At 35.0% G+C, this 16,607-nt stretch overlaps 1 protein-coding gene across 5 annotated transcripts in view; it reads left to right on the top strand.

The window, feature by feature from the left end:
• Nucleotides 1-16,607, top strand: part of AKT3 (AKT serine/threonine kinase 3) — a 141,627-nt gene that overhangs the window by 107,415 nt on the left and 17,605 nt on the right. For all 5 annotated transcript variants that reach the window (XR_011557463.1, XM_070734039.1, XM_070734040.1 and 2 more), the window contains 3 exons: nt 2,805-2,933; nt 12,335-12,549; nt 13,162-13,249. Coding sequence is in view for 4 of the 5 variants with exons in the window: in XM_070734039.1 (XP_070590140.1) it covers nt 2,805-2,933; nt 12,335-12,549; nt 13,162-13,249 (432 nt within the window). In the remaining variant the exon portion in view is untranslated. The remainder of the gene's footprint in view (nt 1-2,804; nt 2,934-12,334; nt 12,550-13,161; nt 13,250-16,607) is intronic.

Below are 16,607 nucleotides of genomic sequence, written 5' to 3'. Positions count from 1 at the left end.
TTTTGAGATCATATTTTCTCTTCCTCTTCATGAGAAGTAATTAGAAGCTACAGCTTTTCAAAAGGCCAAATGTAGATAGTTTGGATTTAGGATTGAGTCAGAAGTTGTGGTCATTAAGCAACCATTTTTACCATCCTGGACATAAATTATTTCAACTCCTACCTTCAAAACGACGCTATAGAGCACTGCACGCCAGAACAACTAGACACAAGAAAAGTTTTTCCCATGAACGCCATCACTCTGCTATACAAATAATTCCCTCAACACTGTCAAATTCTTCACCAAGTCTTACTATTACTCTTCTCATTGTTCCTATTACCTATCTCCTCCTATTTATGACTGCATGCTTTGTTGTTGTATCCTTATGATTTATATAGATTGTTTCACAGTATGATTTGATTGCTTATTTGTACTCTACACCATTAAGTGTTGTACCTTATGATTCTTGACAAATGTCTTTTTATGTACACTGAGGGCATATGCACCAAAGACAAATTCCTTGTGTGTCCAATCACACTTTCCCAATAAAGAATTCTGTTCTATTCTACTTACAATGGGCATTAAGAAAGTCAACATGGTTGTTGAGCAAATTTGATATATCCAATGGGTGTTATTGCCATTTTCTATACCAGAACTATCAGTTAGTTCTAAGTCTGTGAATTCTACATCTGTAGCATTCATATTTCTTTCCAATGAACCTATTGCTTTCAGATCACATTCCTTTTGTGAATTTAATTTATCTATGGCTAGATGCATCTGAATAGTTGCCACAACCATTATAATTTCATCAAACTTTTTAAAAAAATTCAAATGCCAAAGTCTTTTTTCAAATGTCAGCCACATTTGCTTGTCTCTATCCTGATAATTTGTTGCTCTATGTAACTTGGCAACGATAGATAAAAGATCATAGGAATCCTCTGAATGAAAAAATAGCTAAAAAGGTATCCTCAGAATGAAAAAAACAACAACCTAAAAACACCAGAGAAGATATTTTCTATATATTTCAATCCAAAATTTAAAAAAGAATTAAAAAATAAGCTTCAAATATTTTACAAATTAGTAGTAGCCTATAGTGTGAGTCCAAAATAGAAGTAAATCGAATGAAAACACTTACATTTTCCTAGAACATGCCATATTTTTATGATAATGAACAGTTCATTTTTACCATAATGAACAGAATAATAGAGGTGGAAGGGACCTTGGAGGCCTTTTAGTCCAGCATCTTGCTCATGCAGGAAACCCTATAGTGTTCCCTCGATTTTCGCGGGTTCGAACTTTGCGAAAAGTCTATACCACGGTTTTTAAAAAATATTAATTAAAAAATACTTCGCGGTTCCCCCCCCTTTATACCATGGTTTTTCTCGCCCGATGACGTCATATGTCATCGCCAAACTTTCGTCCACCTTTAATAAATATTTTTTAAAAATAAACTTTAATAAACATGGTGAGTAATAATCTACGTGGTTGCTAAGGGAATGGGAAATTGTAATTTAGGGGTTTGAAGTGTTAAGGGAAGGCTTGTGATACTGTTCCTAGCCAAAAATAGTGTATTTACTTCCGCATCTCTACTTTGCAGAAATTCGACTTTCGCGGGCGGTCTCAGTACGCATCCCCCGCGAAAATCGAGGGAACACTGTATACCATTTCAGACAAATGGTTGTCCAATTTCTTCCTTAAAACTTCCAGTGTTGGAGCATTCACAGTTTCTGGAAGCAATTTGTTCCACTGAGTAATTGTTCTAACCGTCAGGAAATTTCACCTTAGTTCTAGGTTGCTTCTCTGCTTGATTAGCAATTGGTCACCTTGCTTAATAGTGATTGATATGATGAAGAAACTTCCATTGATGATTTAGCAAGGGGAGTAGCTACTAAAATAAAATCACATGATTTATGTAATTGTATCAGAAATCACTATATAAATTCATAATTATATAACAGTGTTTGCATCATGATACGGCACATATGTGAATAGAACTTTTCAGTCTTCATGACTTGCTGCAAACACCTTTAATTTCTATATAATTATAGAATAATGAACTTTGGCCGCAGTATATGAATACATTAAACTGAGTTCTCTTTCCTGGCACTTTAGAATTCCAGTTGCCCACAGTATAGAATTTGGCTCATTAAAATAAGCTAATTACATTGTCACTTAACTTTTCTGTACAATTTATGAACTGTTTTACATAATTCCGGTTATCGCTCTTTCATGTTTAGGAAGATAGAATACTACTCCATAGAATAATTCCTTCTCCATTTATGCTTTTTAATGCAAGGGTATGCTGTTGTTCCTTCTAAGGTTAAATGGCTGTGTGTTTACCTATGAAACAAGGTGCAACACACATGAGCCACTTTTTAAAAGATCATGTTTGTACCCTACATCTTCTGTAGGATTTGCTTAGTCCTAAAAATCATGCTGTAAAAATATAAATAGCAATTATATAAATGAAATTAGTAAATAACAAACTAGATACAAAGATATGTAATTAATAGATATTCTGGTATTTTGTTTTTCTTAGAATAATATTTTAAAAGCCATTATTGGTTCTTTAGAAAGAGTAATTGAGGGAATATATTAAAATGGAAACATTGCAAACTGGGTTAAAGAAGTAAAGATGGGTAAATAAATCTGTAACTTCAATCAGTTCAAGTGACTTTAAACTAGTTTAAAGGGAAAAAACGTTAAAATACCAGATTTTTCATTATTACTTTTATTGATAGCAAAATCGTAATAGAATTATTACATGGCAGGCGGGGTTTTTTTTTGTCGTTAAATGACTTTTTATGTGTCTTTGTAAAATACAGTTAGAAAATCTAATGCTGGATAAAGATGGACACATAAAAATTACAGATTTTGGACTTTGCAAAGAAGGAATCACAGATGCAGCTACTATGAAAACATTCTGTGGTACTCCAGAATATTTGGCTCCAGAGGTATGTCAATACTTTATATTTTAGTATCTTACATTTTCTTCATCATAAAATGCTTTGATATGGTAATATTTATAGTTTAATACTTGCAGATATTATTACAAAGGGTACTATATTTATTATAGGTTTTGTTTCAGGAATTTTTTAAAGTGTTGTTTAAAGTTAATTAAAAGTGTAGTTAAACATTGGCATATACATTAATTTTTAAATTTACAATTTGTTAGTGGAGTTTATCTCCCATATAAATTGTAAATTCTCTCCCACTCCTTCCCTTCTCCCTCTGCCCTTCCTCTCCCTTCCCCCTTTCTCTCAAAGGAATGTTCTTTTTCTTTTCTTTCTCTTTTAAATCATGTATCTTTTCACACATAGAAAATTAAATGTTAAACTAGTTCGGAAAAGTTCACAAATTAGATGAAAGAAAATAAGGAGATGAGAATTTTATTTCCAAGTGAAGTTTGGAGAAAATTCAAGGGATATTGCTGGTATAACTGTATGAAAAGAATTTTAGCTTAATCCAAATAATTTGTCACCTAAGGTAACAGCAAAGATATTTTTGCCAAGTTTTCATTAATGTTTATTTAAAGATCATCTTTAGAGTATATTTGTCTCTTAAAACCAAAAAGGTTTTGAAAGCAAGATTTTCAATATGATCTTTCCCTGCATTTTGTGATGGAACCAGGAAAACTGTGGTCTGCTCTGGACTGGTACATGCATAGCTATTATTCCTTGTGAATTCTATGCATCTTTATCTATAAATTATATGATGTTTAGAAGGTTGAAGAATCTTCTACAGATGAGGGTTTTTATGGGAACCACTTAGTAAGACAGATGGGCAATGAGTTTCCTGTTGGCAGAACTTCATTGAGAGTTTGGCAATAAATCTCACTCTAGAAAATAAAACCTGCTCTTAGGAGCTAGCAGAAGAGAGTCAAGCTCAATGTTCTCTTAGATAAGTTGTTTTACTGAAGAATAAGGAGCCTTTTATTGAAGTTCAGCTGCTTCATTATAGTTACCATATTTTTCGGAGTATAAGATGCACTAGAGTATAAGATGCAACTTAGTTTTTGAGGAGGAAAATAGGGGAAAGAATCTGCTTACCAGGTATTCAACTGGCTAGCATTCTTAGTCTGGTCAGCTTCAGCACATTATTTTATCCCCTGGTTAGGGCTTAAAAAAAACTTTATTCAGAGAAAGTAACAATGAAAGACCTGCAAGCCAGTAAGAGCCGGTAACATTAGCACCTGGAAAGAAACATTCTGAGCAAGTAAAGCAATGGAAAAAAACCCTGCAAAGATTTAGGGCTTGGAAAACATTCTTTGCAGAGAGTAACAATGAAAGAGCTTGCAAGTTGGTAAGAGCTGGGAACATTGTTAGCACCTGGTTAGGGCTGGAAATAAACATTTGGAGCAAGTAGAGAATGGGGTGGGGACTACAAAGACAGGGTTTGGAAAACATTCTTAGCAGATAGTAACAATGAAAGAGCTTGCAAGCCGGTAAGAGGTGGGAACATCGTTAGTACTTTTAGGGCTGGAAAGAAACTTATTCGGAGCAATTTAGAGCATGAAAAAAATTCTGCAAAGACTTAGCGCTTGAAAAACATTCTTCGTAGAGAGAAACAATGAAAGAGCCTGCAAGAGCTGGGAAGATCTTTAGCACTCAGTTGGGGCTGAAAAAAAAAGCTACATTCAGAGTATAAGATGCACCCAAATTATTAGCCTCTTTTAGGGAGGAAAAAGGTGCATCTTATACTCCGAAAAATACGGTAAGCCTTTTTCTATATAATAGTTCCAGGTTTGCATTTTATGTGTCTTTCTCCTTTCCTTATGTGGTAATACATTTATTGCATTATTTTTATGTGTTGATTCAGTGAAGCAGTGGAAGTGATGTGCCGGTGCCTGGAGGCTGTAGGGATCTGGATGGGTATTAACAGCCTCAAACTCAATCCCGACAAGACATATTATTATTATTATTATTATTATTATTATTATTATTATTATTATTATTATTATTATTATTATTATTATTTAGATTTGTATGCCGCCCCTCTCCAGAGACATAGCAGTTGTGGGTTTTGCTTCCCAAAGACAATTCCATCTGTCCTTCCATCATTCTGGGGGGAGGGATCTTTATCCCCTTCAGAGAGGGTCTGCAACTTGGGAGTCCTCCTTGATCCACAGCTGAGCCTAGAACAATATCTCTCAGCTGTGGCAAGGAGGGCATTTGCCTCTACATGAGGCAGTAGACAGTCCTGTAAGTAATCTGATCCTAAGCTATGTAGGGCTTTACTGCCTCATGTATCCCAAACAACACTTTAAATTGCATTTGGAGACCAATCGGTAGCCATGCAGCTCACAGAGTGATGGTGAAACATGGGTCTACCTCAGTAGACCCATGATGTTCCTGTGGCTGCCTAACGGAAAGGCCTTTTCTGTGGCAACTCCGGCCCTTCAGAATCAACTACTCCCAGAGATTTGTACCGCCCCCACCCTCCTTGCCTTTTGTAAGGCTCTTAAAGGCCTGGGGCTGTTGAGCATTGCCAACTTGCTCCGGCTGACAGTATGAGTGAATGATTGTGACTGAATTTATATGAATTGTTTTTTGTTTGGGGTTTTTAGATTTTCTATTGGGTTTCTCACATTTTGTACTTTTTCTATTGCCTTTATAAGCCCCCTGAGCCCGCTGGAGACCGGCGGCCCAGAAATAAAATAAAATAATTAATTAATTGAACTTATAATAACTTTATTATCACTTTGAATGTACATTAATTACCATACATAAAAAGGACATTTCATAGAAAGTAGAATACTACTTTCAAAGGGTCTCCACTTCTAGTATACACTACATAAATATGACTAAATAAATAAAATACAGAATTATGCACATGCCCACATATATGACACGGAGAAACAATACAGACTGATTCGGATGTATACATATATATGGCAAGAGAAATGAATCTTGTGAGTTTGCCCGATGGATGGCATGGGGAACAAAGCTGTTACAGAATCTGGTAGTCCTGTTAGAAATACTTCAAAAAGTCCTCTCAGAGGGGAGCAACAGAAACAGACAATAAAGTGGTGTATCTCTAACAATACTTTGAGCTCTAAACACATAGTGCTTATAAGCAGAATCCTGAATAATAGGAAGCACGCTTCCCTTAATTAATCTTGACTGTCCTCACTACTTTGAAGGGACTTTCTCTATGAGGCACTGCAGCCACCAAACCAAACAGTGATGTGGTTTGTTAAAATGCTCTCAATTGTGCATTTGTAAAAAGTGGCCAAAACAGAAGGAGAAAGATGTGCTCTCCTCATCCGACACAGGAAATGCAGATGCTGATTTTCATGCTTCACTAAGGACATATGGAGAGACCAATTTAGATTGTTAGTTATCTGCACCCCCAGATAGTTTTGACCACCTCTATAGCTACATCTTTGATACTGAGTGACGTATGTCTATCCCAGCTCTTTTTAAAATCTAGAGTCATCTCCTTTGTTTTATTAATATTTAGAACCAGGTTTCTTTTATTGCATTAGTCCACCAGAATCTTCGCCTCTTCCCTATAAGCAAACTAATGAGTCAAATGTAGGGGGAAGGCATAAAACTATATAGTCCTTTTCCAATAGTATTCCACTGTATACATATGTCAGGTGTCATAGTAATGTTCCACCTACTCCTTGCATGTGAGAAAAAAACATCATTTATAAAGCAGGTAGTTTGATAGAAGAAAATATCTTATCTTAGGGGCTTGTGAGAGAATAAGGCATTCCAGGTATCTGCCGCTATCTTGGGGTTGCATTCTGACTTCAGAATCATTTGTTATAAGCTTCTTCTTTCTGTAGCCCTGTTCTTGATCTTTATATTTTTTCAGTACCAGTTTCTTAATGATACATGCTAATAACTTTATCTAACATCCACGAATGGTTCTGGATACTCTGGGGAGTACAGATCTCTCCCCAGAACTCTAAAATAGCCAAGACTATGAGATGATTAAATAAACAGCATGTTCTGAAACATGGTGGAGAAAAATGGAAGGAAAAGATCAACTTTCTGATAGGCCATATCCAGGTCTAAAAGTTCCTGTTAGAATTTTGGGAGCTATAGTTTTGCTTACTTTATTTTTAATCTGTTTTTCTGGAAGTGATATCCAAAGTGGAAATTAGAGAGACACCCACTCTGGTCCATAAAACTATAAATACCTATGTAAAAAGTGGCCAGGACAGAAGGTTAAAGATGTGCTCTCCTCATTCGACACAGGAAAGGCAGACCCATTCACACTAGATTAAGCATCTTGCTGTGTGTGCCTCTCCAATCTTCCTTCATACTCTGGGTCCTTGGTTTCCAAATGAGATGCAAAAGTTTCCACAGTCTGTGTTGATTTGGGAAGCCATGTCATCTGGTGGTGTTGGTCCACTTTTCTTCATTAACTCTAGGGTCATTGCAGCTGTCTATCAGGAGATTTTAGAGCACTTCATGCTTCCTTCAGCAGCCGAGTTTTATGGGATGCTGACTTCAATTTTCCAACAGGACTTGGCACCTGCCCACACTGCCAAAAGCACCAAAACCTGGTTCAATGATCATAAGCTTGATTGACCAGCAAACTTGGCTGACCTAAACCCCATAGGGAATATATGGGGCATTGCCAAGAGAAATATAGAGACATGAGACTGAACAGTGCAGAAGGTGCTGAATGCAGCTACTTAAGCATCCTGGTCTTCCATAATATCTCAGCAGTGCCACAGGCTGATAGCTTCTATGCCACGCTGCATTGAGGCAGTAATTGCTGCAAAAGGGGCTCAAACCAAGTTCTGAGTACATATGCATGCTTATACTTTTCAGAGGTCCAATATTATTCTATCTACAATCCTTGTTTTATTGATCATATATAATATTCAAATTTTCTGATATGGTAGATTTGGGGTTTTCATGAGCTATACCCCATAATCATTGCAATTATGACAAATCACGGCTTGAACTATCTTGCCTTGTATGTAGTAAGTCTCATATATTATGTTTCACCTTTTATGTTGCATTACTGCAATAAATGAACGTTTGCATGATATTCTAATTTTTCAAGTTTCACCTGTACTATTTGTCATTCTACTTCTCTTTGCAGGTCTTCATATTTTGTGATTTTCTCAGTTCTTTCTCTACTATTCTGCTGTCTACGGTTTTGCAATCTCCACCATCAGACTTTTTTGTCAAGAATTGTTAAGTCTGGAGTGTTATGTGGCAGCCTGTTTGAATTCTAAAATCCCCAAGCATTTTAGCTTCTTCGGTATCTATTACTTTGTACTTTGTTTCTTTAGAACTCCACTAGGTCTTGTTTGCAAGCAAATGGTATTTCTTGCAGATACTCCAATGCTCTATTATTGCTACTTTTCCATGCTGTTCTTTGTAGTCAATCTGTGCCATCCTTTTGCAGAGTGAGTCTCCTTGAAAAAACTATATTGTTATTAACCTCTACCAGTCTATCACCATTAACTATTTGTAATGGTTGTTGGATCAACTTTTAGCAGAACCATCTTCAGTTGACCATTTCTTCCCTAGAAACTGAACTAGCTGAACTATTGTATTTCTTCTTGCATATCAAAATTAGTAATAATTTGGGATTTACTAATGAATCTTCATTGCCGAGTTAGGCATTTATAGAATTTTTGTTCTATCAGAGAACTCTGCAAGCACTATGAAAAAACCCCCACCTTATTTTACACTGAAATCATAGTAAACTGTTTTTCTTAATATAGTAAACTACTGTTTTCTTGCAGTGGCTGCATTTCTGTTGAATTAGCATTATTTATTAATCCCTCTAAATGTACAACAATTTTAAAACAAAATGTTGCTCACATAAACTACAACAACACTTAAAGTGTTAAGTACATTTTTGGCATTTCAGCTTCATTATGTCCAGCCCTCAAATGCATGAACAGATAATCATATGAATATTAGTTATTTTTCACATGCTTATGCGATCACACAAAAAGTACATGCTAAAAAGAAGCAGATGGTGACAGATGGGGAAGGTTGAATAAGGTGGTTTTGGAATCCTAGAAGATGTACTTTTATAATAGTGTAAAAATAAAAATTATTTGAACGCCAAGTAAGAATCTACAGAACAATTGATTGGTAATTGTTTTCATATAATGGTAATTTTGATTAAATTAGTTTTATTGTCAATATTCTTTGTTATTCATATTAAATCCTGACATAAAAGATGGACTTACATGCAAACATTCTTGAGAGTAAGAACTCATTACTTAGTAACAATTAAGTTTTGAATATATTTTCATATCATTGTGCTATAAAACAATATTAATCTGGAATTGGGGGAGTCTCAGAAAGTAAGTAATTTTTATTTTTCAGTTTTTCTGAAGTACAGTTTTTATAATACTTCAAAGATGGATTTAAAATCACTACCCAATTTTATTTTTTTTAAAAACCTCAGACATTTTGCCATGGAATTTTTTTTTTTTGCTTTTAATGGAAAAGGGGATCCCCATTCTAAATATATTACAATAGATATGTGAGTTATGTAACAATAACATCGCTCTAACATTTTTATTCATGTATAAACTGAAATAGTTTAAGTCATTTTATATGATCAATTAAATTTTATTTAATCAATTTATTATCAATAGAAAAGTCCCAGGATAGTTTACATTGTGTTAATACACTAACACAAGAGTGTCAAACTGGTGGCCTATGGGTCAGATGTGTCATGAATAGGCCATGGCCACCTCAGCTCCGTGAAGGGGATGTGATGTGATGTGGTGAGTTGACACCTGTGCACCAACTGATAGATTTTACTGACTTACTGAAAAGTAGTACTTTATTGCATTGATTATTAAACCAGCAGAAAAGCTCTAAAACACTGCTTTTATTTCTATGTAAGTAAACTCTTCCTAAACATAAATGGAATACATGCTTGTACCCCATTTATTTAGGCTTCATTCAGTTTTATAGGCATATTCTCATTATATGAAAAAATACTTCTCTTTTTTCATCTTAATGCCATTAAATAAATTTACAGGTGTACTTTAACAATGAAAGGAGTTCTCATACAACGAGGTATACAATTGCATCGCATCATATGATACTGGGTGGGGTGGGGAGATAGGAATATTTTCTTTGTTCCAGCAGTCCTAACTATAGTAAGAACAGCAATAACAATGTCATGACAAAATACCAATAACAGTGCATTGGAATATCTCCAAGAAATACCACTTTCCTGCAAGCAAGAACTAGTGAGACCACAAAACAGACAAAGTAATAGAAAATGAAGAAGCTAAAGTGCTCTGGGATTTTAAAATTCAAGCAAACAAGCATCTGCCACATAATAATTATTGATAAGAAAGATTTAAAAGAAGTCTAGATAGTAGAAATTGCAATACTTTGGCAAAAGAAAACAAAATCGGTATTAAATAAAATTAAATCATTTAGCCTTGAACAGAATGGCAAGACGTCTGGAGCACCACTTGAACGCTATCAGCATTGACAAAAATCACCAGTCAATTGCAAAAAGCTATTTTAGCTTACATCCTGTAACAACATATTTAATATTATTAAATAACATTTATCTATCCCAGAGGTTTGGAAAGGACTCAATAGATAGACAAAAAGACCAAATCCAGCCTAAACATCTGCCTGAATGTGCAACTGACCATAAGCACCTGTTACACAACACTGAAAAGTTAACTATTGATAAGAAAAACAAAAATGTCTCGATAGTGGATGTTGTACCTGAAGACAGCAGAATAGAAGGAAAAGAATTGGAGAAAATCACAAAATAGAAAGACCTGCAAATAGAAGTAAAACGACAGTAGCAGAAGAGAATAGAGTTAGTATCAATAGGAAAGGTGCTTTGGGTGCAATCCCCAAAATCTAGCATACTGCTTGAAGACTTTTGACATTAACAGAATTACCATTACTCAATTATAGAATGCTACTTTACTTGGTACAGTTTACATCCTGTAATGATACCTTTAACAAATACCAACATTTCTCTATCTCAGATCCTTTGGAAGAACTTGATAGGTGGATAAAAATGCTAAATCCACCCTAAAATGATACAACTAAATGTAATAATTAAAAAGATAATGTCATGTAGTGGCTAAGCTGTTGGATAACCTGATTGTAATCTACCCTTGGCCAAGAAAGTTCAGTAGATGGCTTTGCCCAATTGCTCTCCAAGCTTCCTCACAGAATTATTTTGATGAATAATAGAAAATAATGCTCTGTATGCTGCATTACACTGTTTAGTACTTTGTATAAAACAGTTGGGCTTGCAATGTATAATCAAGCTAACAGTGAATGTCTGTATGTATTGAAGTATATAGCTTAAAGAAGTAGCGTTGCAAATCGCCATAAGAGAGGGCCAGAAAGCATGATTCTCTCTCTGCTCTCTCTGTTCTTTCTGCTGATTCACTGTGACTGATGTAGTAAGGTCTGTGTTAATTTGATGTAATTGTAAGATGTATGTCTGATACGTAAGACAAAGACAGGCTTATTATTATTGTATTGAGTGATATTGACTAATTTGAATGTGTATGGCCGAACTGTTTAACTTGAGTATGATATTTCTAAAGTAAACACTATTTTATAAACTTTAATGTATCTTTTGAATGAATGAATGAATAATTACTCATCTCTCCTGGATATCTGCTGGAACTCCACATTTTCCTCTGTGTATGTCCTTGATAATTCAAGGGTTCTGCAGATCCCTTAACAAATTGAATGGCAAACGATAAAGCAAGCCTATGTCTTATATGTTGTTCAATCTTTAGAGCAGTCTTTCTTAACCTTAGGAACTTGAGCTGTGTGGTCCCCAATTCCCCAAATTCTTCAGCCAGTATGTTGGCTGAAGAATTCTAGAAGTCGAAGTTTGCACTGATCTTAACAGTTTCCAAGGTTGAGAAACACAGCTCAGAGCATTAATTTTTGTCATAACAATGTCATAACATAGCGAGCAGAAGATACTCTACTCCTCATGGTATCTCCAGAATTATACTCTACTCCTTGTGGTATCTCCAGAACTATTGCAACCAGATCAGTGCTTCTGTAGTGGAAGATGAAAAATGAAATACCTTATGACCAGGACTGTACTCCACTACACTGAATTGAATTCTTGATTTTAATAGATAAAATAGAGCTCAAGGCACATAATGGATACTTTTAAAAATAGATGCTCAAAGGTTAGCTTTTTAATCATGCACAAATGTGTTTACCTAGTAGGGTAATGACCTTGTAATGAAGTTGCTGCCTTGTTTAAACAAAAACTAAATATAATACTTTCCTTTTCCTTAGAAAATTATGATAATACTCTCTTTTAAAGGGTAATTAATTTAGAAGTAATCTGTTTGTCAGGTAAATATATTTGTGTTAATGCCCTGATATTGCTATTTTAGGTTCTGGAAGACAATGATTATGGGCGTGCAGTGGATTGGTGGGGCCTTGGAGTTGTTATGTATGAAATGATGTGCGGCAGATTGCCATTCTACAACCAGGATCATGAAAAACTTTTTGAACTCATTCTAATGGAAGATATAAAGTTTCCCCGAACTCTGTCATCTGATGCAAAATCATTGCTTTCAGGTCTCCTGATAAAAGATCCAAATAAACGGTAAGATTAAAGTATAGCGGATATATTTTAGTATTAAAATATATGGAGCCAACTCCCCCCCGCAATGTCCGTACTGCTCCCACTCTACTGGTCTTCTGAAAGGCTGTGAAGACCTGGCTTTACCGGCAGGTCTGGGGCCCAATGAATTTGACATCTGTCATGGCCAATTTGTACTGAATGGTATGCATATGTGTTGATTGGATTGTTTGAGTTTTGGGTTTTTAACTGGGGTTTATAGTTTTAAATATTTATATTTGACTTCTTTTTATTGTATTTGCATCTTTTTGTATTGTTATAAGACAGCCTGAGTCCTTCAGGATTGGGCGGCATAGAAGTTGAATACAATAAATAAATAAACACAAACACACACACAAAATGTACAAGGGAATAGAAAAGAATGAAATGAGAATTGTTTTTTAGAAAATTCATGTTTAAGCAACATGATGCCCTTTTCCTCCCAGTGAACAGGAATTAGCTGGTAATGTCTCTCTATTGAACTATATTCTATATACTGTAGTGGCAAATTTTATAATTAAAAAAAAGTCTCTGTGTACTTTCCCCCCCTTTTTACTTTTTTTCACTAATAAGAACTTTATACTCTCCCCCTAATAGTCTTGGTGGAGGACCAGATGATGCTAAAGAAATTATGCGACATAGCTTCTTTGTTGGAATAAATTGGCAAGATGTATATGATAAAAAGGTAGGTTTAGATAAAACAGAACTCCTAAAAAATTCCAGGTATCAGGTAAAATGTATTAAACTATCAAACAACAACAAAAACTTTAATATGTCTAAGGTTAACAATGTTACTCTTTCCTGATTTAATGGAAACATCTCACTTCTTTTGAACTGAATGATCTTTTTTTAAAAAAATAGTGCTTATATTTAGTGGAATAAGTCATACATATACATACATACATACATACATACATACATACATACATACATAAATACATACATATATATTTGTTTTCGTAGATTTTCACAGGTATATGTATGTAGATTGTTCTGAGTTCGGGTTTTGCCCCGTGTAATATTTTGAGTGTCTATGCGACGTTTCGGTGAAATCACATTCACCATCATCAGGCTGAAATTGTAAGCTTCGTGCTGCTGTAAATATAATATATATATATACAGTGATCCCTCGTTTTTTGCGGGGGATGCGTTCCAAGACCACCCGCGAAAAATGAATTTCTGCGAAGTAAAGGAAAGATATTTTTTATGAATTTAACGAGTATTTGGACTTTAAAACCTTCCTGTATTGTTAACAACCCCCGATGCTGACCACTGAGAGAGACCAGCTTCTCTCAGCTACTGCGCGGGCTGAAGGAGGCCACTGCTGCACCTCCCACGCACACACAAACAGTCCCTGCCCCAGCTTTATTTTCCCTTCGAAAAAAACCTGTGAAATAGTGAATCCACGAAAAATGAATCACGAAGTAGCGAGTATATGTTCAAATAAGCCCAGAATAGATCTATAGTAGTCTCCCTTCCTTTTCATTATCAGCAAAAATATGTTGCATGTGTGAGTGTGTGTATTTATTTACATATTTTGCTGGTAAGTGATAAAATATCAGCAAAACATGTAACCATGTAAATTAAAGTTGTCGACTATAAAAAAAATTATCTCCCTTGAAATGGCCTCTGTGTGAGGCTGAGAGGCAAAAGGAAAGCAAAGTTGTTGCCTCCCATATTTGGAAATTAATAGGATGATTTTGACAGAAAATCAACCATATACATATGGTTGATTTATATACGCTATGCTTTTGTGTGTCTGTACACACACACACATAAATAAAATAGAAACATTGTCCCCTTTATTAAATTGCCACAAGCTCCTTGTAGAAATCTCTGATATATATTCAATATACTGTATATATAATTGTATTTAGAAAGCTGAATGTAATCCAAATCATATTTAGAAAGCTGAATATTTAGAAAAGTGAATAGATGAAGGTGGAACTGTATTTTCAAATGTTTCCTGTAGGAAACATTCGTCAATCTATGACTTTTTGCAGGTGGGGAGTGGCAGGGATAGGCAATAGTACAATTCCTGTAAGCCATAACCGGTGTGGATAGTGATTCTGAAAGCCATATACCAAAATATTCTGAGTATCAATATGGATCCCATTAATTCAAACTTTTAAATTTGATTTATCCATCAGAAAGAGCTTAAAAATTGGTCACACGTGTCACCTTCTCACTATGCTTTTGTGTATGTGTAGTACTAATTTAAGGTAATTAAATATTTCTGTCAATATTTGTACAATTTTTAATTAAAAATAATGAAAGTTAAAAGTTAAATGTCCTTGTTTGCTGCATCCAACCCAAACTGAAAGACACTCTGCTGCTCAGAGTCTTGAAGTACCTGTCTTTCTTGAAGATTTTGTGTGGTCATTTCAGGACTTTTTCTTAGGAGCAGTGAAAGCATTTCCATTTGGGATAGTTGTTGAAATGCACCAGCTTGCCTCAGGATTTCAAGTAGAGGATTCAGAGGGTCAGTTTGTGTAGCTGTCCTGTCAATAGCTTACAACATTTCCCCCCCTTATCTTTCCTTTGGACTTTGTTAGCCTAAACTATAACTTTATGTAAATCTTGAAATACTATGTCATAAAAGGAATTCTTGTAGGGATTATTGGTATTGCTGCAAAATTTGGGTTGGAGGGAATGTTAAATGTCCTCAAGTAATTTTTAATTAAAACTTTAGTGTTACAGCATTTTAATATTACTTAAATATGTTTCTTTGAAAAAATATTTTTAAAGGACTTTCAAACATTTTTGTTTATTTTGGTCCTTACCTGATAAGCCTCTTCACATAGGATGGAGCCAACATCAAATGCCACCCAAAGTCAGTCTGGTTGCGATCTGGGACATCAAATCGTGATATTTTATTTTGTGTTGACTGGACCTTGGGAGAACACATACTGAGTCTGTCTCTCAATCTTTGCCAAAGAGGGGGCAATGGAGGCGGAGGTGGAGATCTCATTGTCTGAATGGATGGTGTCATCCCATACTTGGATGTTGGTTCCACCCTGTGAGAAGAGGCATATCAGATAAAGGACCAATGTCCCTTCTCTGCATATTTTTCCTAGAAGTAAATCAAACCATGTTCAGTTGAGTTTATTATTTGGTGAGAGTTTAGAGGATTGTATTATTCAAGATTGATGAGTTATAAATTAAAACAATGGGGAAAGTTTCTGTCAAAATGTGTTGATTTGTCACATAGTTTCAAACTTCTTTTTTAAATGAAAGGGAAAATGCTTTTTCACTGATACTTATTTGATATTGAGCAAATAATTTAGCAAATATAAACATAACACATTTTCTGTGGCAGTTTGCAACTTGCTGTAGAGTTGGATACTATGGAGCAGTATATGAATGCTGACAGCAAATAAATACTTAAGCTAATTAGTAAACGTCAGCTATTTTATACAATTCCAAAAAAACATTCACACTATTTAAAATAGAAGAGTAAATTTACTAACATTTTCCCAATCTCCAGGTGCTATGTTTGTGAAAGTAAAAAACTGAATATTCTATAATTGCATCTTAATAACATTTAGAAAAATTAATAACATATGCTTTTTTGATTTAAGAAACAAATAAATGAGTAAAAAGGAAAATAAAATTCATGGTAATTTTTATGGTACACAGTGGTTAGAATGGAGTATTGCAATCATAAAAACTCTGCCCACAGCCTTGACTTCAATCCTGACCAGCTCAAGGTTGACTAGGTCTTCCATATGTCCAAAGTTGGTAAAATCAGGACCCTTTTTGTTGAGGGCAATATACTGACATTGTAAATTGTTCAGAGGGCGGCACTGTAGAGCGGTATATAAGTGCCTTTGCTATTATTTAACAATATTTAATATGTAATATTAATGGTATATAATGTTTGTCTATACCAGTGATGGCGAACCTTTTTTCCCTTGGGTGTCGAAAGAGCATGCATGTGCGTTATCGCGCATTCACCAGTGCCCACACCCATAATCAAAAGAGCAAAACCACCTCCCCTCCTCGGAGGCCCTCTGGAGGGCAGAAACGGCCTGTTTCCCAAC

The sequence above is a fragment of the Erythrolamprus reginae genome, chromosome 1 (genome assembly GCF_031021105.1).
Source record: "Erythrolamprus reginae isolate rEryReg1 chromosome 1, rEryReg1.hap1, whole genome shotgun sequence".
In the NCBI taxonomy this organism is placed as follows: Eukaryota; Metazoa; Chordata; class Lepidosauria; order Squamata; family Dipsadidae; genus Erythrolamprus; species Erythrolamprus reginae.
The sequence above is the reverse complement of the archived record's forward strand: the minus strand, read 5'-3'. Positions and strand labels throughout refer to the sequence as shown.